Genomic DNA, 19,620 nt, shown 5'->3' with positions numbered 1-19,620 from the left:
TGGTTGTCCTCATTTCCATTTCAGAAGATTTGTCACTAATATACAGGAATGCCTTTGATTTATGCGTGTTGATTTTATATCTGCCACTTTGCTAAATTCACTTATTAGCTCTAGTAGTTTCTTTGTAGACCCTTTTGGGTCTGTTATATATATTATCATATCATCTGCATATAGTGATAATTTAAGTTCTTCTTTTCCTATTTTTATGCCTTTAATTTCTTTTGTCTGTCTAATTGCTCTGGCTAGTATTTCGAGGACTAAATTGAATAGAAGTGGTGAGAGAGGGCATCCCTGTCTTGTTCCAGATTTTAGAGGGAATGCCTTCAGTTTTTCTCCATTCAGAATAATGCTAGCCTGAGGCTTAGCATATATAGCTTTTACAATGTTGAGGTAAGTTCCTGTTATCCCTAGTTTTTCTAGTGTTTTGAACATAAAGGGATGCTGAACTTTGTCGAATGCCTTTTCTGCATCTATCGAGATGATCATGTGGTTCTTATGGTTAAGTCTATTGATGTGGTGAATAACATTTATTGATTTCCGTGTATTGAACCAGCCTTGCATCCTGGGGATGAATCCTACTTGATTATGGTGCACAATTTTTTTGATATGCTTTTGTATTCGATTCGCCAGGATTTTATTGAGGATTTTTGCATCTAAGTTCATTAGCGATATTGGTCTGTAGTTTTCTTTCTTTGAAGTGTCTTTGTCTGGTTTCGGGATCAGGGTGATGTTGGCCTCATAGAATGAATTTGGAAGAGCTCCTTCTTTTTCTATTTCTTGAAATAACTTGAAAAGTATTGGTATTAATTCTTCTTTGAAGGTTTTGTAAAACGCTGCTGTATATCCATCTGGTCCAGGGCTTTTCTTGGTTGGTAGTCTTTTGATGGCTTCTTCAATTTCCTCCTTTGTTATTGGTCTGTTTAAATTGTGTGTATCTTCCTGACTCAATCTGGGCAAATCATATGACTTAAGAAATTTATTGATATCTTCACTATCTTCTATTTTATTGGAATATAGGGTTTCAAAATAATTTCTAATTATCTTCTGTATTTCTGTAGTGTCCGTTGTGATATTGCCTTTTTCATCCTGTATGTTAGTAATTTGAGCTCTCTCTCTTTTTCTCTTCATTAGCATGGCTAAGGGTCTGTCGATCTTATTTATTTTTTCAAAGAACGAACTTTTTGTTTTATCAGTTTTTTCAATGTTTTTTTTTTGTTTCAATTTCGTTGATTTCCGCTCTGATTTTAATTATTTCTTGCCTTCTACTACATTTGCTGTTGTTTTGCTCTTCCTTTTCTAGGGTTTTGAGGTGAAGTGTGAGTTCATTTATTTGTTGGTTTTTCCTTTTTTTAAGGAATGAACTCCAGGAAATGAATTTCCCTCTTAAAACTGCTTTCATTGCATCCCATAGATTCCGATATGTTGTGTCTGTATTTTCATTCATCTCCAAGAATTTTTTGATTTCCTCCTTTATGTCTTCTGTAATTCATTGATCATTCAGTAACATATTGTTCATTTTCCAGGTGATGCAGGATTTTTCCTTCCTTCTTTTATCATTGATTTCCAGTTTCATTCCATTATGATCAGATAAGTTGCATGGTATTATCTCCACACCTTTATATTTACTAATAGTTGTCCTATGGCATAATATATGGTCTATCTTTGAGAAGGATGCATGTGCTGCTGAGAAGAATGTGTATCCACTTGATAATGGTTGATATATTCTATAAATGTCGGTTAAGTCTAGGTTATTGATTGTGTTATTGAGTTCTATAGTTTCTTTATTCAGCTTTTGTCTGGAGGATCTGTCCAATGGAGAGAGCGGTGTGTTGAAGTCACCCATAATCATTGTGTTGTGGTCTATTTGACTCTTGAACTTGAGGAGAGTTTGTTTTATGAACGTTGCAGCACCATTGTTTGGTGCATATATATTGATAATTGTTATGTCTTGTTGGTGGATGGTTCCTTTTAACAGTATATAGTGTCCTTCTTTATCCCTTTTGATTAACTTAGGTTTGAAGTTGATTTTATTCGATATGAGTATGGCCACTCCTGCTTGCTTCTGAGGACCATGTGAGTGGTATAATTTTTCCCAACCTTTCACCTTCAGTCTGTGTATGTCTTTTCCTATCATATGAGTCTCCTGAAGGCAGCATATTGTTGGATTTGTTTTTTTTAATCCAGGTTATTAGCCTATGTCTCTTGACTGGTGAATTTAAGCCATTAACGTTTAAGGTTACTAGTGATATATGGTTTGTACTTCCCGTCATGCTTGTTTATTTATTTATTTTAATATGGCTAGTTTTTCCTTTTTGGTTATTTTTTTTTCCTTCCCTTTACTGAGTTACCTCCCACTGTTAGTTTTGGGTGCTGTTTTTCAATTCCTCTTCTTGTAGTGTTTTGCTCAAGATGCCTTGCAGTGCTGGTTTTCTGGCTGCGAATTCTTTTAACTTTTGTTTATCATGAAATATTTTAATTTCATTGTCAAATCTGAAACTTAATTTTGCTGGATACAGTATTCTTGGTTGGAATCCGTTATTTTTCAGCATTTGAAATACGTTGTTCCAGGATCTTCTCGCTTTCAAAGTCTGTGATGAAAAATCAGTCGTTAACCTAATTGGTTTACCCCTGAATGTAATCTGCCTCCTTTCTCTCGTAGCTTTTAATATTCTCTCCTTGTTCTGTATGTTCGCTATCTTCATAATTATATGTCTTGGAGTTGGTCTATTATGGTTTTGAATGTTTGGGGTCCTGTAGGCTTCCAGGATTTGGCAATCCATTCCATCTTTCATTTCTGGGAAGTTTTCTAGGATTATTTCATTTAATAGGTTGTCCATTCCTTTGGTTTGAACCTCTATACCTTCTTCTATCCCAATGACTCTCAAGTTTGTTTTTTTATGACATCCCATATCTCTTGGATAGATTGCTCGTGAGATTTAAGCATCCTTTCTGTGTTGACTATATTCTTTTCAAGTTGATAAACTTTGTCTTCATTATCTGATGTTCTGACTTCTACTTGATCTAGTCTATTTGTAATATTCTCGTTAGAGTTTTTAATTTGGTTTATGGTTTCCTGCATTTCTAGGATTACTGTTTGGTTTTTTTAAAAAAATCTCTATCTCCTGGTAAAGCTCATTCTTTGCAGTTTGAATTTGTTTGTTTAACTCGTTTTCAAAATATACTTTTGTTGCTTGGACTTGCTGTCTCATGTCTTCTCTAATATTCCGTTCCATCTGAGTTAGGTATGCCTTGAGTTCTTTCCCTGTCAATGTTTCTGATGCTTCTAGGTCCTCCTGTAGATTTAAGTTGTCCTGCATTGTTTGTAATCCTTTTTCCCTTGTTTTTTCATTTTGTTCATGTTACTTTCCAGTTCTATTTGACTGCTGTGTAACTGCTTTCTCCTATAAATTTGTTTTGGTTTTGTATATCTCTGTTGTCTCTCCTTTGTGGTGGGAGATTATGCCTAGAAATGTTGGTCTTTATTGTACTTTAAAGCTGATTCATTCAATTCATAAAAGGCTTCTGGGTTCTGTTTGTTTTGGTTTTTATAGTTCCATTATCTCTCCTTTGTATTAGGAGACAATGTTTAGAGATGTTGGATTTAATTGTGATTTAAGGTAAATTCATTGGTTTCATTAAAGGCCTTCAGATTTTGATGGCATATAGAGAACTGAGGTTTGGACTTAGGATTTTATGTTCAGGTCGGGCAATTTGATGGTATGGAGGTTAGTATATGTTAGCTTCTTTGGGGGGTCCTGCTGGCAGGACTCCACTCAAATGCAGGCGGATATTAACAAGAGAATAGACAGGAGTACTTGGGGGTAGTTAAGGGCTTAGGCGGACTATAGACCTATTCGTAATATTCATCTATTTGCATTTAGTAAGTTATATGTAGTCTGGGTGTTCATGCTTAAGAGGAAAGATGGGGAAAAGGTAAGGATGCAAACCAAGAAAGAGAGAGGGAGAGAAGAAAGAAAGAGAAAAGTATAGAAAAGAAAAGAAATGATAATAATAATAATAATATGCAGTAAAATAAAAATTACAATTGAAGAGAAAAAAATTACAATTGAAGAAGAAAAAAATAATTAACAAACATACAAAAAATTTAAAATTAAAAAATTAAAGAATTGAGAAAAGAGAAAAAAAGGGGGGGGGGGCACTGTTAGGCTTCTATTTTCTGTGCTTCCCGTAGGTGGTGCTCTGCCTTCCGGGCCAAGATTTTGCCCTCTGGCTGTAGGATACAGTCCGTGTAAGGCCGCTCCCTCCTCCCCCGCTAGTGTCTCTCAAAAACCTGTTAGCTTAGGTTTATTCCTGGCCTCTCCTCCCCTGGCTTCTCCTGCTAGCCCGGCCTTCCCCAGTGTGATGCCTCTCGGCAGTTCAAACTGTACTCTGGGCCTGCAGTTTGCTAGGTGTGGAGGGTGGCTATTGGGAACCGGCACCCTATTGTTTTGATTTTTTCCGCTTTCCCCTCCCCCAGAGCTGGCAAGACAGGTTTCGTTTTAGCCGCTGATGGGAGGGGGAGTTGGAGGTCAGGTGTCTTTACCCTTTCGCCATGTCTCTATGTAGGCTCATTCTGATAATCCCTCCCCCGGAAAGCCTGGGAGAGATTTTATGCGAATTCCCCGCTGTATGGGAGATGGGCTGAGTAACACACACCTGTTTTATTGTTGCAATCTGTCGGAAACTGGTGTTGGTGACGTCAGCTCTCCAAGATGGTGGCCACTGACTTCCTTGGTGGACTTTCCATTGCGGGGGATAGAACTGTACTGCTTCCTTCCCCGTCTCAGACCCCGAACTCAGCCCAGAGCTCAGTGAGGGCACAGCCAGCAGGACTCCACAGAATCCGTAGCGCCGTTTCTCTCTGCTTGCTGGTCGCTTCTCGGCGGCGCCCCGCCGTCTGTAGCCGCGGGGCGGGCCTCCGGGCAGGCGGCGGATCGGTCAGCCTGGATCTCAGGTCGCACAGTTGGCTCACGTTTGAGACTCAGTAACCGGTCCTCGGTGATGGAAATCCTTCCTCTAGGTTTCGGTGCACCCCAATTTTGCTGGAAATTCCTAACAAGATAGCTTTTTGTCGTTCTAACTTGTTTCACCTGTGCAGTGACGCGGTACACGGGGTATGATGCACTCTATTCGCAGCCATCTTATCTCTCCCCCTTGAGAAGTATTCTTTATATTTAAAAATACAGAGTCTGTTTTTTGGGTTTATTTTCTTGGTAAATTTGCCAGAAAACATACAACTATTACCTGAATTCAGATATAGGAATTTATGCTGTTACTTCTGGAGATCCTTTGCATCATTCTGATATCATTGATATCTACTAGAGACCTTTGTGGGCACTATAGAAGTAGAGTTGATAGGCCAGTTTTAAATGGAAAATTTTCATATCCAAAGCTAGGGCCTTAGAGTTAGGTGATTAAAAGCCTGGGCTTTGAAGTCAGGTTTCGAATCCCAGATTTACAACATATTAGCAGTGTGACTCTAAGTTAATTAGCCTTTCTAAAGATTCACTATTTTGCCTGATTTAAAAGCAAACAAGCATAAAGTGTGTTAAGGATTTAGCAGTGTCTATTATGATAAATGGGAACTAAACAATAATTATTATCACTCTGCGTATCAATAATAACAAGAGCTAGCTGATGTACATTCTCATTCCCAGTGTTCTCAGCTCTGCACAGTACTGATTCTGCAGGGCCTTAAGGAGCTGCTTTAAAGCTAATGCCTCATTGATGTTTTGCTTTGTTTTACCTCATCAACTCTGTTTTGTCCAGGCAGATGAATGGCCTACCTAATAGAGAGCTCATTTAATATAAATGTTATAAGTTTAGCAAAGCTTTGAAGTTTTTGGTCAGAAGAATGTCTAGAAGCACATTAATAATTCATAAATTAGTATAAAAAAGGAAAAAGAAAATGCTAAATGTTAAACAGTGGGCACAATTCAAAGTTTCTGTTGCTATTTTAAAAGAATTGAGAAACATTTTGGAAGTTATGTATAGTCCAGGTATAGCGTAAGCCTCTTTCTTTTTAACACACAGCCCTTGGGACACAAAGAGCCTCTCTCTACAGTTATAAAAGCAGTTCTCATGGGTTGGTTCTGTTTCTCATCTGAAAGGAAAACTCCTGTACCTGGGAAAGCCTTTTCTGGTAATAGAAGCCAAAGGCAATGTTTGGATCTACCATTAAATTAGAGCCTATTGGGAGTTTTGGAAAAGAAAAAAACACCTCATTTGTTCCAGAAACAGTGTTAAACACTGCCTGGCTCATAGTAGGACATCAAGTTATGTTTGCTGAGTAGTTGGATGAGGAGATAACTTAGAGATGTCTCTCTATGTGTTCTGACTTCAGAGGCACCAGAAACTGTTCAGCCGGGTGCCACAGCCCAGCCTGCCAGCTCACATTCTTTGCCATACATCAAGCAGCAGCTGTGGAATGAAGACTGCTACCATGGCAAGCTGAGCAGGAAGGCAGCTGAGAGCCTTTTGGTAAAGGATGGGGACTTTTTGGTTCGGGAGAGTGTGACATCCCCTGGGCAGTATGTACTGAGTGGACTACAGGGAGGCCAGGCAAAACATCTTCTCCTGGTGGATCCTGAAGGCAAGGTATCATTGATTTTTCATTACACATTTCACAGAATATTGTCTATTAAGGTTACTCTGAATGATATCCAAAACTTGAGATTGAATAGTGTTTATGTTTAAGCATTTACTTTTTTTTGAACCTTCCATCTGGAGCAAGAGGTGCTAAGTAGAGACTAGTGGAAGAATTAGAGTGGGAGGCCAGGCTGGAACATTAAGTTAAGGATAATCTCTCTCTGTCCTTCTCATTCAATCCAATGAACAGCTACTACATGAAAGCACAAGGATTCAGCTGTGCTCCTATTGACTCTTGTTCAGTGTCACATAAGTAGTTCTTGCTCTCAGGAGGCTTATAATTTCATAAAATAGTGTTTAAATAATCATAACATAAAGCCAAATGAGATAAGGATGGTTCAACCAAAACATTATAATGTTTCTCAGTACAGAGAGATCATTGTGGTTGAGACAAACTGGGAAAACTTCTTATAGGATCTGACATGTTAGGTAAACTATGAAAGAGTGAAGAATTTAAAAAGGGCATTTGGAATACAGTGAAGGAGTGATAGGAACAGATGGAGTAATAGAATGGTATTAAGCCAATAGAAGATGTATGGGTGGAGCAGAGAGTAACCTGTAGACATCTGGAAACGTTCTTTGGAGACGATGTATAGGGTGGAAATGCCTAATTTTCTAGACATTGGGGAGGAATTAGCAGTTTTATAAGAAGGGAATGATGCATGAAGAGGTGACATCAACCACAATAACAGCAGTAGTCCCAGTCCTCATTCTCCAACAGAAACACTGATTTGAAAATTCTGTATGGACCAAAATACTTTTATGAGAATCTTGGAATCCAGTTAATAAGTTAAAGTTGTCAAGGTGAGCATAAAACTGGGAATTATCAAGTTGAAATTGCTAAAAAGAGCAATTCCACTTTACCTATGGCAGTTCTCTCAAGCCAGCATAGCTTGGTATCAGGAGAGAATGCTCTGGATCATGACTTCTCCCTTCAAGGGTGAAAGAGAATGCATGGGATGGGAAGCGTGCATCCCATCCATTGCTCCAACTTTTCAGAGGACTGCCTGAGGGACTGGTTTCTGTCTTGCTCATATGGAGCACCTATGGACTTGGCATAATGGGATGCATCAGAGCTGATGAGAACAAAGAGCACAAAGTAGCTTGCTGCAGGTATTCTTTGCACAACCAGGAGACAGTGTACAACATGAGACTTCTCCTTTAGGAAGGGGTAGAACAAAATTTACATCCAGCATTCTGACTCTTTGGAGGGGCTCCTAATGGCCTGGTATCTCTCTTGCCTGACTTGGGTTGCTGATGGGAAGTCAGGATAGCTTGGAAGTCCATTGGCTACTGAGAACAATAGTGAGAGACTTGCTGCTATACAACAAAGGAGTTTGCAGTGCCATAAAAAGATACCAGAAAGAGGAAGAGAGTTCAAGCTTCTAAAAACTTGGCCTCTGTAATTGAGAAATTGAGTACACAGGCCCAGAGAAGTTTCATCTCCCCTCCATAAAAGGTTTTAGAGGCACCCAGAATCTCTAGCTGGTCTGATTGGTGAGTATATTCCCATATGTGAAGATAGTCTGTAAGGATTGATAGACGTAGCTGTTTTTCATGTGTGTGAATCCCAACACAAAGTTATGAGACACAAGAAGAGGCAGGGAAACATTGTCCTAACAAAGGAACAAGGTACATCTGCAGAAGCTGATCCTAAAGAAATAAAAGTATGCTTGCCTAGCATGTGTGAAGCCTTAGATTTGGTCCTCAATGCTGTAACAACAAACCTTGCTGATTATTTGAAGCTGGGGACGTAGCTTAGTGGTGGAGTGCATGCCTAGCATGTGCAAGGCTCTGGATTCAATCCCCAGCATGCACACTCACACATCCACACACCCAAACACCCACAATTAATTAATTAATTTAAAAAGGGAAATAGAGTTATCTGAATTACCTGACAAAGTAAAAGAGGTACCTGAATTCAAAGTAACCATCATAAAAGATGCTGTATGAGCTTAGGAACACAAACCGTGAACAAAATGAAAAGCCAGCAAAGAGAAACAAAATATAAAAAGGAATCAAATAGAATTTTTGTAGCTAAAGAATATAACTGAACTAAAAACAACAAGTTTCCTCAAACAGAAGTAAGAATTAGTGAATAAGTGATCTTGAAGGTAAGTCATTTAATATTGTCCAGACCCAGGTACAAAAAGAAAAAAAAAAGATAAAGATGCATAAAGGACTATAGGACACCATCAGATGGAAAGGAATCCAAAAAGTCAAACACAGAAAGGGAATAGAAAGCTTATTTAAAAAAATAATGACTGAAAGTGTCCCAAACTTGGGGAAGAAAATAGACATCGGACTCAATAAGCTCAAAAGACTTCAACTATGAGAAATTCAAAGAAGTATACACCAAGACATAGTATAACCAAATCATCAAAACAGAGAGTTCAAAAGCAGCAGGAGAAATGTTCATCATGTACAAAAGAACTCACTTAAGATTATCAATGGATTGCTCATATTTTCCACAAAACAATGAGTGGATTTGGCATATTCAATATCCTGAAAGAAAAAAATTTTACCATTCAAAACTACTACATCTGGCAAAAAAAATGACAGATGAGATAACCAAAATCTGAAGGTGTTCATTATCACTATCCATCCCTTACAAGAAATGCTAAATGGAATTGTTTATGATGAACCAAGCAACATGAAAATTTAAAGGTCACTGGTAAAGGTAAATATTATAGACAAAGAATACTGTTACACTGTAATGGTGGTGTATAAATAGCTTTTAATTCTGGTATAGAAAATAAGACAAAACTATAAACAATAACTATAAAAATATATTAATGGATATATGGTATGAAAAGATGTAATTTGTGAAAGCAATAACAGTATGCATGTATAGAATTTAAAATGTACAGTATTTATATGCTGTTGAAGTTGCTACTAATAGCTTAAAATAGATTATTATCATTTAAGATGTTTTTTGTAAGCCCTATGGTAACTACAAATAACATACATAAAGAAGATACACTAAAGAAATTGACAGCTATTGGTACATGCCTGTAATTCCAGTCGCTCAGGAGGCTGAAGCAGGAGGATCACAAGTTCAAAGTCAGCCTCAGCAACTTAGTGAGGCACTAAGCAACTTAGTGAGACCCTGTATCAAAATAAAAAATGGGCTGGGGATGTGCATTAGTGGTTAAGTGCCCTGGGTTCAATCCCTGGTACAAAAAAAAAAGACAAAGAAGTCAAAACATGTCACCACACAAAAAAATCAGTGAAATATAAAGCAAGACAGCAAAAGGTAGGACAAAAAAGACAGAAAACAGTTAATAAAATGGAGAGTTTTTTCCTATTAATAACTACTTTAAATGTAAATAAATTAAAGTTCACAATCAAAAGACTAAGTGGCTGAATAGATTTTTTTAAAAAGTTGCAAAGATATGTTATCCACAAGTGGCTCACTTTAGATTTTTTTTTTTTTGGTGTGTGTTGGGGGGAGGTACTAGGGATTGAACCCAGGGACATTTGACCACTGAGCTGCATCCCCAGGCCTATTTATTTTTAATATTTATATTTTAGTTGTAGTTGGACATGATACCTTTATTTTATTTATTTTTCTGTGGTGCTGAGGATTGAACCCAGGGCCTAGTCCATGCTAGGGCTACACTCTACTGCTGAGCCACAACCCCAGCCCTCCCCAAGCCTGTTTTGTATTTTATTTAGAGACAGGGTCTCACTGAGTTGCCTAGTGCCTCAATTTTGCTGAGGCTGGCTTTGAACTCTCCATCCTCCTGTCACTGGGATTATAGGTGTGTGCCACTGCATGTGGCTCACTATAGATTTAAAGACATATGTAGCTGAGATTAAAAGGATAGAAAAAGATTTACCATGCAAATGATAATCAAAAGAGAGCAGGAGTGGCTGAGTTTATATCAGACATAAATAGATTTGTCAAAAACTGCTAAAAGTGTCAAAGAAGGACATTATCTATATTTTTGTGCCACTTTTCCCCTCTTTCTGTCTTGCTTTGTGTATCTCTGTCTTTCTTTCTTTTATTTTTTTGAGGTAACATCTTTGATTCCTTTCATTTTCTTTGTGTATTTTCTATAGGGATTTTATTTGTAGTTACAATGGAGCTTACATAAACAATTTATAGTCATAATAGTTTATTTTGAACTGATAATTCATTAGATTGTTAATTATAAGTGTATATAAATCCAAGAGCAGAGTACAAATATGTGAAGCAAACACTGGCAGAACTGAAGGGAGAAATAGAAAGCAGCACAGTGTTATTAGGGGATTTCATTACCTACTTTTCAATAATGAAAAGAATATCAGAAAGAAGACCAATGAAGAACAGAACTTGAAGACACTATAGACTAAATGGATCTAATAGATGTATACAGCAGCAGAATACACATTTTACTTAAGTATATACATAGTAAATTCACCAGGATAGGTCACATGCTAGGACACAAAACAAGTTTTTAAGAAATTAAAGATTGAAATAATACCAAATATCAATGGAAGAGACTAGAAATTGTAAAAGGAAAACAGTTATTTTTACAAATATGTAGAAATTAAACAACATACTCTTGAGCAAGCAGTGGGTTAAATAAAAAATTTAAAGGAAATTAGAAAATATCTTGACAAATGAAAATGAAAAATACTGTATTAAACTCACAGAATGCAGCAAAATCCTTACAGAGAGGGAAGTTTATAGTGACAAATGCCTACATTGAAAAGAAGAAAGATCTCAAATGATCTAAATTTCAACCCCAAAGAATTAGAAAAGTAAGACAAACTAAGCTCAATTTTTGTAAAAAGAAAGAAAGAACTAAGATTAGAGTATGTATTGGTTAGCTTTGTATTAATCCAAGGGAATACCTAAGGCAGCTGATTTTATAAAGAAAAAGTTTTGTTTAGTTCATAGTTTGGAGACTGAAAATCCAAAAGGCACAGTGTAGGTTCGATGGTCATCCCTGGGTCACATCACTTCATAACACAGATGCAATGGTGGCTGCATGTGCAGGAGAAGTAAGTTATTACATTTTGAACCAGGAATAGAGAGGAGGCTGGGAGCCAACTCAGGCTCTCATTATAATCCTCTTGAGAACTGCCAAGGCGTTCTACAAGAACTACTTTCTGCGGGCACACTTCTAATGACTTAAGGAACTATCCTTAGTCTTTACCTTACAAAGGTTCCACAGCACTTCCTAGTAATGCCTCTGTGAGGACCAAACCTTTAGTCATAATGAACCTTTGAGAGTCACTCAGACTATAGACAAACCAGAGCAGAGCATAAACAAATGAAAAAAACAATAGAAAGCAATAGAGAAAAATCAGTGACACTAAGAATTGTTTTTTGAAAACATAAAGAAAATTGAGAAATCTTTAGCCAAGATAACTAAGAAAAATAAGACAAGTAAAATAAGAAATGAGGATACTACATAATTAAAAGAATAGGAAATGGATAAATTCCTAAAAATCTAAACCTACCAAAACTGGATCATGAGGAAATAAAAAATCTGAATATACCTACAACTGGTAAGGAGATTGAATCAGTAATCAAAAATCTCCCAATAAAGAAAAGCTCAGGACTAGTTTTTTTTTTAGATTCAATGAAATCCCAATGACTTTTTCAAATAGACACAGGAAAAATACTCCTAAAATTTATATGGAACCACAGAGAACCCTGAGTAGCCAGAACAGTCTTGAGAAAGACAATGCTGGAGGCCTTATATGCCTGATTTCAAAACATATTACAAAGCTGTATTAATCAAAATAATATGGTTCTAACACCTAGATTAATAGATTGATAAAGAGAGTTCAGGATTGAGCCCATTTATATGGTCAAATGACCTTCAACAAGGGTGCCAAAACTACATCATGGGAGAAGGATAGTGTCTTCAACAAATGAGGCTGGGAAAATTGAATATTCACATGGAAAGAAAGAAAGAGAGAGAGAAGGAGGGGGAGAGAGAAAAAAGAGAGGAAGGAAGGAATGAAGGAGTGAGGGAGGGAAGGAAGGTAGAAAGGAAGGAAGGATGGATAGACAAAAATCAACTCAAAATAGGATTAAATGGGGGCTGGGGTTGTGGCTCTGTGGTAGAACTGTGAAGAACTGGGTTTGATTCTCGAATTGTGAAGAACTGGGTTTGATTCTCAGCATGACATAAAAATAAATAAATAAGATAAAGGTATTATGTCCATATACAACTAAAAATTTTTTTAAAAAAAATAGGACTTAAATGTAGAATTTTAAATGAAAAAATTTCTAGGAGAACATAGAGGAAAAGCTTCTTAACATTGGTGTTGGCAGTGATTTCTTAGGTAAGATTCCCAAAGCACAGGCAGAAAGAAAGAAAGAAAAAGAGAGAGAAAGAGAAAGAAAGAACAGAAGTGGGACTCTATTAAACTAAAATGCTTTTGAATAGCAAAGGAAACAACAGAATAAAAAGGCAACCTTTAGGATGAAATAAACTATTTGCAAAGCATATGTCTGGTAAGAGATTGATATTTAAAATATATAAGGCAATCCTTCAACTCAACAAGAAAAACAAAAAAATATAAAAAGACAACATGATGAAAAAAAGGACAAAAGACTTGAATAGACATGTCTCCAGAGAAGATAAGCAAATGACCAGTGGGCATACGAAAAGTTGCTTAACATTGCTAATCACCAGGGAAAAGCAAATCAAAACCACAGTAAGATATCACCTTAGACCTGTTAAGATGTCCAATACTAAAACAGAGAGAGAGAAAATAACAGCTGCTTGCACAGATGTGGCAAAATTGAAGCCCTGTATACTATTGGCAGGAATGTTAAACTATATAGCTGCTATGGAAAACAGTTTGAAGGTTCCTCAAAAATAAAAAATATAACTACCTTATAATGAGTTTACTTCTCGGTAGTTATCCAAAAGAATTGAAATTAAGGTCTTGAAGTGTTACCTGCATTCTCATGTTAATTACAGCATTATTTACAATAGCCAAGAGGTGGAAACAAAAGAAGGGTTCATTAACAAATGAATGAATAAAGAAAATATGAAATACCTACAGTAGAATACTATTCAGCCATAAAAGAAGGAATCCTGTCATGTTACCATATTCTCAAGGATCTTGAGAGCATTATGCTAAGTAAAATAAACCAGTTCCAGAAAAACAAATAGTATACTATTCCACTTTTATGACATATCTAAAGTAGTCAGACTCAGAAACAGAAAATAAAATGGTGTTTGCCAGTCCCTGGGGAGAGGGAGAAATGAGAAGCTGCTGTTTTATGGGTATACAATCTCAAGTCATCCTAGAGAAAGTTCTAGAGACCTGCTGTACAACAGTGTGCTTCTAGTTAACAATACATTTTAAAGTGTACTATATATTTGAATCTCTTGAGAGAGTAGATCTCATGTGTTTCTTTTTTATCACAATTTCTTAAAAAGCCTACGTGGGTGGGATTGTAACTGTAAATGTCTTCAGGGTCCAACCAATACTATAAGTGAGTAAAAGTGGGAAGATGATGGAGTGAGCATAGGGTGCAGTGGGTCTGCTGAACTATAAAACACCCAGTCACCATTCAATTCCAAACAGTTGCTGCCTAGTAGGGCAAGATTTGATTTTTCCAAATAAGCCACAAAACCAGAGTTTTATATAAACTCTTCCCATTTTCAGTTCAAAATACCTAGAACTCTCCTACTTAAAAATGCTCCCTAACCTAATCCCCAGCAAACTATAACATCTGGTGTTTTTGGCCAGAGAATGGGACCTTTACAATCTCCATACTAGGAGGATTAATTTGATATTTATATGTTGGATCCATTATAGAGAAGGGTAAGACCAGGGAAAGAGAAAAGTAATTAGGAGCTTCTAGGTAAGAAGCAGTGAAAGGCTGAACCAAGAATGGAAGCAGGAAAAATACAGAGGGGAAGCAGAATGATTTTGAATTAACACTACTGGTGGGGCTGTAAAATGGTGTAGCCAATATGGAAAGCAGTATGGAGATTTCTTGGAAAATTGGGAATGGAACCACAATTTGACCCAGCTATCCCTCTCCTTGGTCTATGCTCAAAGGACTAAAAAACAGCATTCTGCAGGGACACAGCCAATCAATGTTTATAGCAGTACAATTCACAATAGCTAAACTGTGGAACCAACCTAGATGCCCTTCAATAGATGAATGGATAAAAAAAAAAGTGGCATATATGCACAATGGAATATTATTCAGCAATAAAAGAGAATAAAATCATGGCATTTGCAGGTAAATGGATGGAGTTAGAGAAGATAATGCTAAGTGAAGTTAGCCAATCCCAAAAAACCAAATGCCGAATGTTTTCTCTGGTATAAGGAAGCCGATTCTTAGTGGGGTGGGGGGGGGGAGCATGGGAGAAACAGACGAACTCTAGATAGGGCAGAAGGATGGGAGGGGAAGGGAAGGGGTATGGGGTTAGAAATGATGGTGGAATGTGATGGACATTACTATCCAAAGTACATGTATAAAAACACACACACACACACACACACAAAAGAACATAGCATGGAAGGATTGGTTAGCTGAATTGGTGTGAGGTGGGGATGAGATGGAAGAGATTAAAAACTTCTACAAGGTTTGGAGCCATTTGAGAGTTAGTTGAAGTCATTGTGCCCTTTTCCTCCAAATCCTTGAAAGTGTATGTATTAAAACTAGGGATATTCTCTTTTGTAGCTATTGTAAAATAATAATCAAAATAGGAAATTTAATATGACTATAATACCATTATCTAATTTATAGTTCCTATTATTTGAATTCTGTCCATTAATAAGTATATGTATATTTAATATGCCAAAACCCAATACCTTGGCAGAACTCAAAAGAATCCCTTGTAGGAAAACTAGTAGAATTACATAACAAGGTACTCCCTGATTATACACCATCCTCCCCTGGATGATTCTTCATCTACCTTCTGAACAGGAGCAGATGTATGCTAAACTGCCAAGCTAATAGCAATGATGAATAGTATTGTATGTCTTCTGTCCTTGCATAGATTGAGGATGCAATAATACTAGGAAGGAAATTCCACAGAGGAAGGCCTGGCATAGGAAAATAGAGTTCCTTTGGCATGCAGACAGTAAGTTCTGTGCAGAAAATATTTATGAATCAGCTACTTTATGAAGTCTGCTGGAAGGAGACATGATTGCCTATTAAAAAAGGTCTGAGGAGGTTTCTTGGAGGAGACAGAATTTGTGTTCAGCCTCCAAGGAGAGGTCAGACTTCTCTTCCTGTAGAGACAAGGTAATATGAAAACACACAGCTTAATGGAAGATAAATGTAATCCTGGGATTTACTCTTGAATATAAATCAGTTAAATATTTATAGTATTGGCAACAGGATAGAGTATATGAAATAATAACAACACAAAGAGACTGGTTGCAAATTTGAATTGAGTGACAAGTGCTTACCATTTCTTCACTGTAGTATGGTTTCTGTAAAAAGGTAATGAGGCATGAGAAAGTTATTTATTAGGGAAAATAGAGTTGAAAAGTGATTTTTATACTTTCTTCAGCAAAATTACTACTTTAGGGATAGGTCTGAAAAACACACATTATTGTCATTATTCTCTCACCCTCTCTACCAAAAAAATAAAAGATGATTTAAAAGATGGTAATCAGAAGTACTGTTCTTCATATTCAAAATTCAAATTGGTTCCCTTCTTACTGAAACTACACAATTTATTTGCTTTCCTTTCCCCACCCCAACTATCTATATCTTTCAGAAGAAGTACTCTTATTTAACCTAAATATATTTATACTTGCTCTTTAAGGTGAGGACCAAGGATCATGTGTTTGATAATGTCGGCCACCTTATCAGATACCATATGGATAATAGTTTGCCAATCATCTCTTCTGGAAGTGAAGTAAGCCTTAAACAACCAGTGAGGAAAGATAGTAATCCGGGACTTTCGAATTCCAAGAAATGACAACACTGAAACATCATCACAATGGTATTTCAAGAAACTCCATTTTTTGTTAGTCCACATTAAAAATTCAAACTTTGTTCCTAAAAAAAAAAAAAAGCACAAACTGTGAAGTGCATATTTCCAAGAACATCATGGACAAAGTCTTTTATAAAACAAAAAACTAACAATATATCTTCAGAAAATGAAAATCAGAGAAGAGGAAGAGGATTGCTTCATTTATAAAGAAATTATACATATGCACGGATGTCACTTTTTAAGGTCATATTGCATTGACAACAAGCTAAAAGCACAATTAAAATATCACATGCTAAAGACAACTTGAACTGCTGGGATAGTGTATGTGCCTTTTAACTTGATAATTTGGGGAAGTTTTCATATGGGGCAGATAGTCCATTTCATATGGACTGATAGTTCTGGGTGTTTTCATGTTCTATAACTACAGAACCATTTGCCAAAAATGTTTTTTCTTGCTAAAAAAAAGAAGCAATTTGCTTGATAGTTACTGACTTTATTCCATTTTTCTGCTTAGTAGCATCTTTCATGGCAATGTTAAAATAAATATGGCATTGAATTCAAACTGTGTCTATGCCAATGGAGTCAAATCAAAAGCCCCTGAAACTGTTAGTCTTTTTCATTGGTCTGTCCCACTTGCTGTTTAAAAGGTTGTAAAGGATCTAAATTCTTTGGCCTAATATTTCTCAATCTTTGCTATTTGGACTGTTTTTATACATTATGCCACAAACTTAAGAGGCCAAATCTTTCAGTCATTTTTTTTATTTTATCATTATTCTCTCACCCTCCTTGCCAAAAAAATAAAATGTGATTTAAAAGATGGTAACCAGAACTACTGTTCTTCATATTCAATATTCAAATTGGTTCCCTTCTTTTTGAAACTACAGAATTTGAAAATATAGGGAAATTATCTTTTGACTTACTGCCACTGAATCATAGTTTTGTACCTACATATGTCCTAGCACCTTTTCTAGATATGGTTAGACAAAATGCAGAAGGGTAAAAACATTGAATGAAATAGTAGATCAACTGGTAAACTGATAATGTAATTAAGCATTATATAGGGATAAGTATTAGGCTGTGACCTTGAGTAAGTTGCTAAACTCATCTGAATTCCAATTTTCTTGTTTATAAAATGAGGGAATTTGAATAGGAGAGTCTAGTCCTACCATAGTATGAGTCTATAAAAGGCAAGTCTTTCCTTTGTTAAAGGTCAATATTGATAAACAGTCTGTATGGTCAAGGTTAAAAATTCAGAGTTTTTTTCCCTTTAGTCTGTGTCTATATTCAGGATAAATGGCTAACTGAGATTAACATTCACATAGTTCAGACCCCATGCCTTTTAGTGTAAGACAGTGAAAGTTTAGAATAATATAGGCAACGTAGTACAAATGGATTTAGTTTGCTTTCATTAGCAAAAATGTACTGCAATTCTTTACTTGCCTTTGCATATATAGATATGGCAGTGTGTGTGTTTAATCCTGAATTATCTCAATAATTGCCTTAACTCTGTTTCATTTTGGCTAAGTAGATATAACCTAATATTTGTGACTGTGATACATTTGGTAAATTTTCAATATGGGAGACTTTTTAAAATAGAAATCATCAGAAACCAAACATAATGAACTCTAGTATTGTTATGGAAAGACTTATGATTTTATTTCTGTTGCCATTGATTTCTTAGGTAGGTTCATTTCTTTTTCTACAACTAGGAAATAATGTATCTTTCATTAATTTTCTGTACATCTTAGTTCTTGATCACTTTTCCTTATAAAGGGCATCAGTATGGCTACAGATAACTGAAATTTATGGGTAATCTAACCACCTTTATCAGAGACAGGGCAGGGCTGTGGTTGGACTCAATCTTCTGAGTAGAATGTTGACTGGGAAGCAAGAAGTTCCTGATACAAATGAACACAGATAGCAGTAATCGTGTGAGCAGTACATGTGGGTAAGCAGTATTTGACTATAATGGCATAGCAATTAGGCAAGCAATACTGTATTTATAAATACCACAGGCATAGTAAAAGAAACACAATAAATGTCTGCATGCTATTTTAATCTCACGTTCTTCATCCATTTTATAGTGAAAACCTATTATAAATATCTGTAAATGATTTTTTAAAAAAATAAATGACTATTGCTTTGTGACAACTGACAATATATGCCTGGTGTTTGGGAATTGGAAAATTTTACCATTTGTAGGATGTATCAGGGTCCTGCTACAAAGCAGATGGCTCAGATTGGGTAATTTGAGATGTGGGCAGAATACAGGGAAACCACAAGGGAAAATTCAGTGCTCTGGGGCCCAGTGGAAAGGAAAAGAGAGGAAGCAGTTACAGAATCCAGAGAATTGTGTGCAAGGGCTGCCTTTGTGAGCTATGGTCTATCCTGGAGGAATGCAACCAGCCCTGATATCTCAACAGAGAGAAGGTGAGGGGCATTTTTAACCTATTTTCCCCCCTCTCTGAATTCCAGATAAGATCCTCCCCTGGTCTAAGTAAATTGAAGACAGAACAAGACTTGATGTAGTCCTCCTGAAGGACTTGAAAGTTAGCCTCCTCAGGCACAGAGGAGGATGCAAAAGAGTAGAGAGAAAATCTGAAAGGGTAAATGGAGCATATCCAGCGAAGAAGACTTGGGAAATAGTCAAACTTCTCAAAACATCAGAGAAAGTTTCAATTTGTCATTAAGGCAAAGCTAATTTGCACAGAAATATGTATAAATATTTGGGTAACTATATATGAATCACGGCAAAATGTCAGCTTTTTACTATTAATAAAAACTGAATAAGCTGTATTTTGAGTGTTGGTTATTTTGCTTAAGAACAACTTCACATACATTTAAGTCTTAACATATATACTTTTGATCCTTGACTTCCCTGTTTCTTGAAAACCCCTCTGCTAATTTTGCCATTTTATTACTTGTAATTATATAAGGAAAAACAATGTATCTGACTCTGCTACTTTTTATGATTGGAATTATAGATCTACATAGATTACAACATGAGATAATTTCTTACTATGTTGAACACATATGTGAAACATACCAT

At 36.3% G+C, this 19,620-nt stretch overlaps 1 protein-coding gene across 1 annotated transcript in view; it reads left to right on the top strand.

Annotated features, from left to right (window-relative positions):
• Shc4 (SHC adaptor protein 4) overlaps positions 1-19,367 on the top strand; it is a 140,887-nt gene extending 121,520 nt beyond the window's left edge. Inside the window, exons 11-12 of the mRNA XM_046460733.2 lie at positions 6,344-6,597; positions 16,401-19,367. Coding sequence (XP_046316689.2) covers positions 6,344-6,597; positions 16,401-16,556 — 410 coding nt within the window. The 3' untranslated portion in view covers positions 16,557-19,367. The remainder of the gene's footprint in view (positions 1-6,343; positions 6,598-16,400) is intronic.
• The last annotated feature ends 253 nt before the right edge of the window (positions 19,368-19,620 follow it).

This window comes from Marmota monax, unplaced genomic scaffold (genome assembly GCF_021218885.2).
Source record: "Marmota monax isolate L192 unplaced genomic scaffold, Marmota_monax_Labrador192_F-V1.1 WCK01_AAM20220418_F8-fsc00001, whole genome shotgun sequence".
Taxonomy (NCBI): Eukaryota; Metazoa; Chordata; class Mammalia; order Rodentia; family Sciuridae; genus Marmota; species Marmota monax.
Note: the sequence above shows the minus strand (reverse complement) of the source record. Positions and strands in the feature narration are given on the sequence as shown.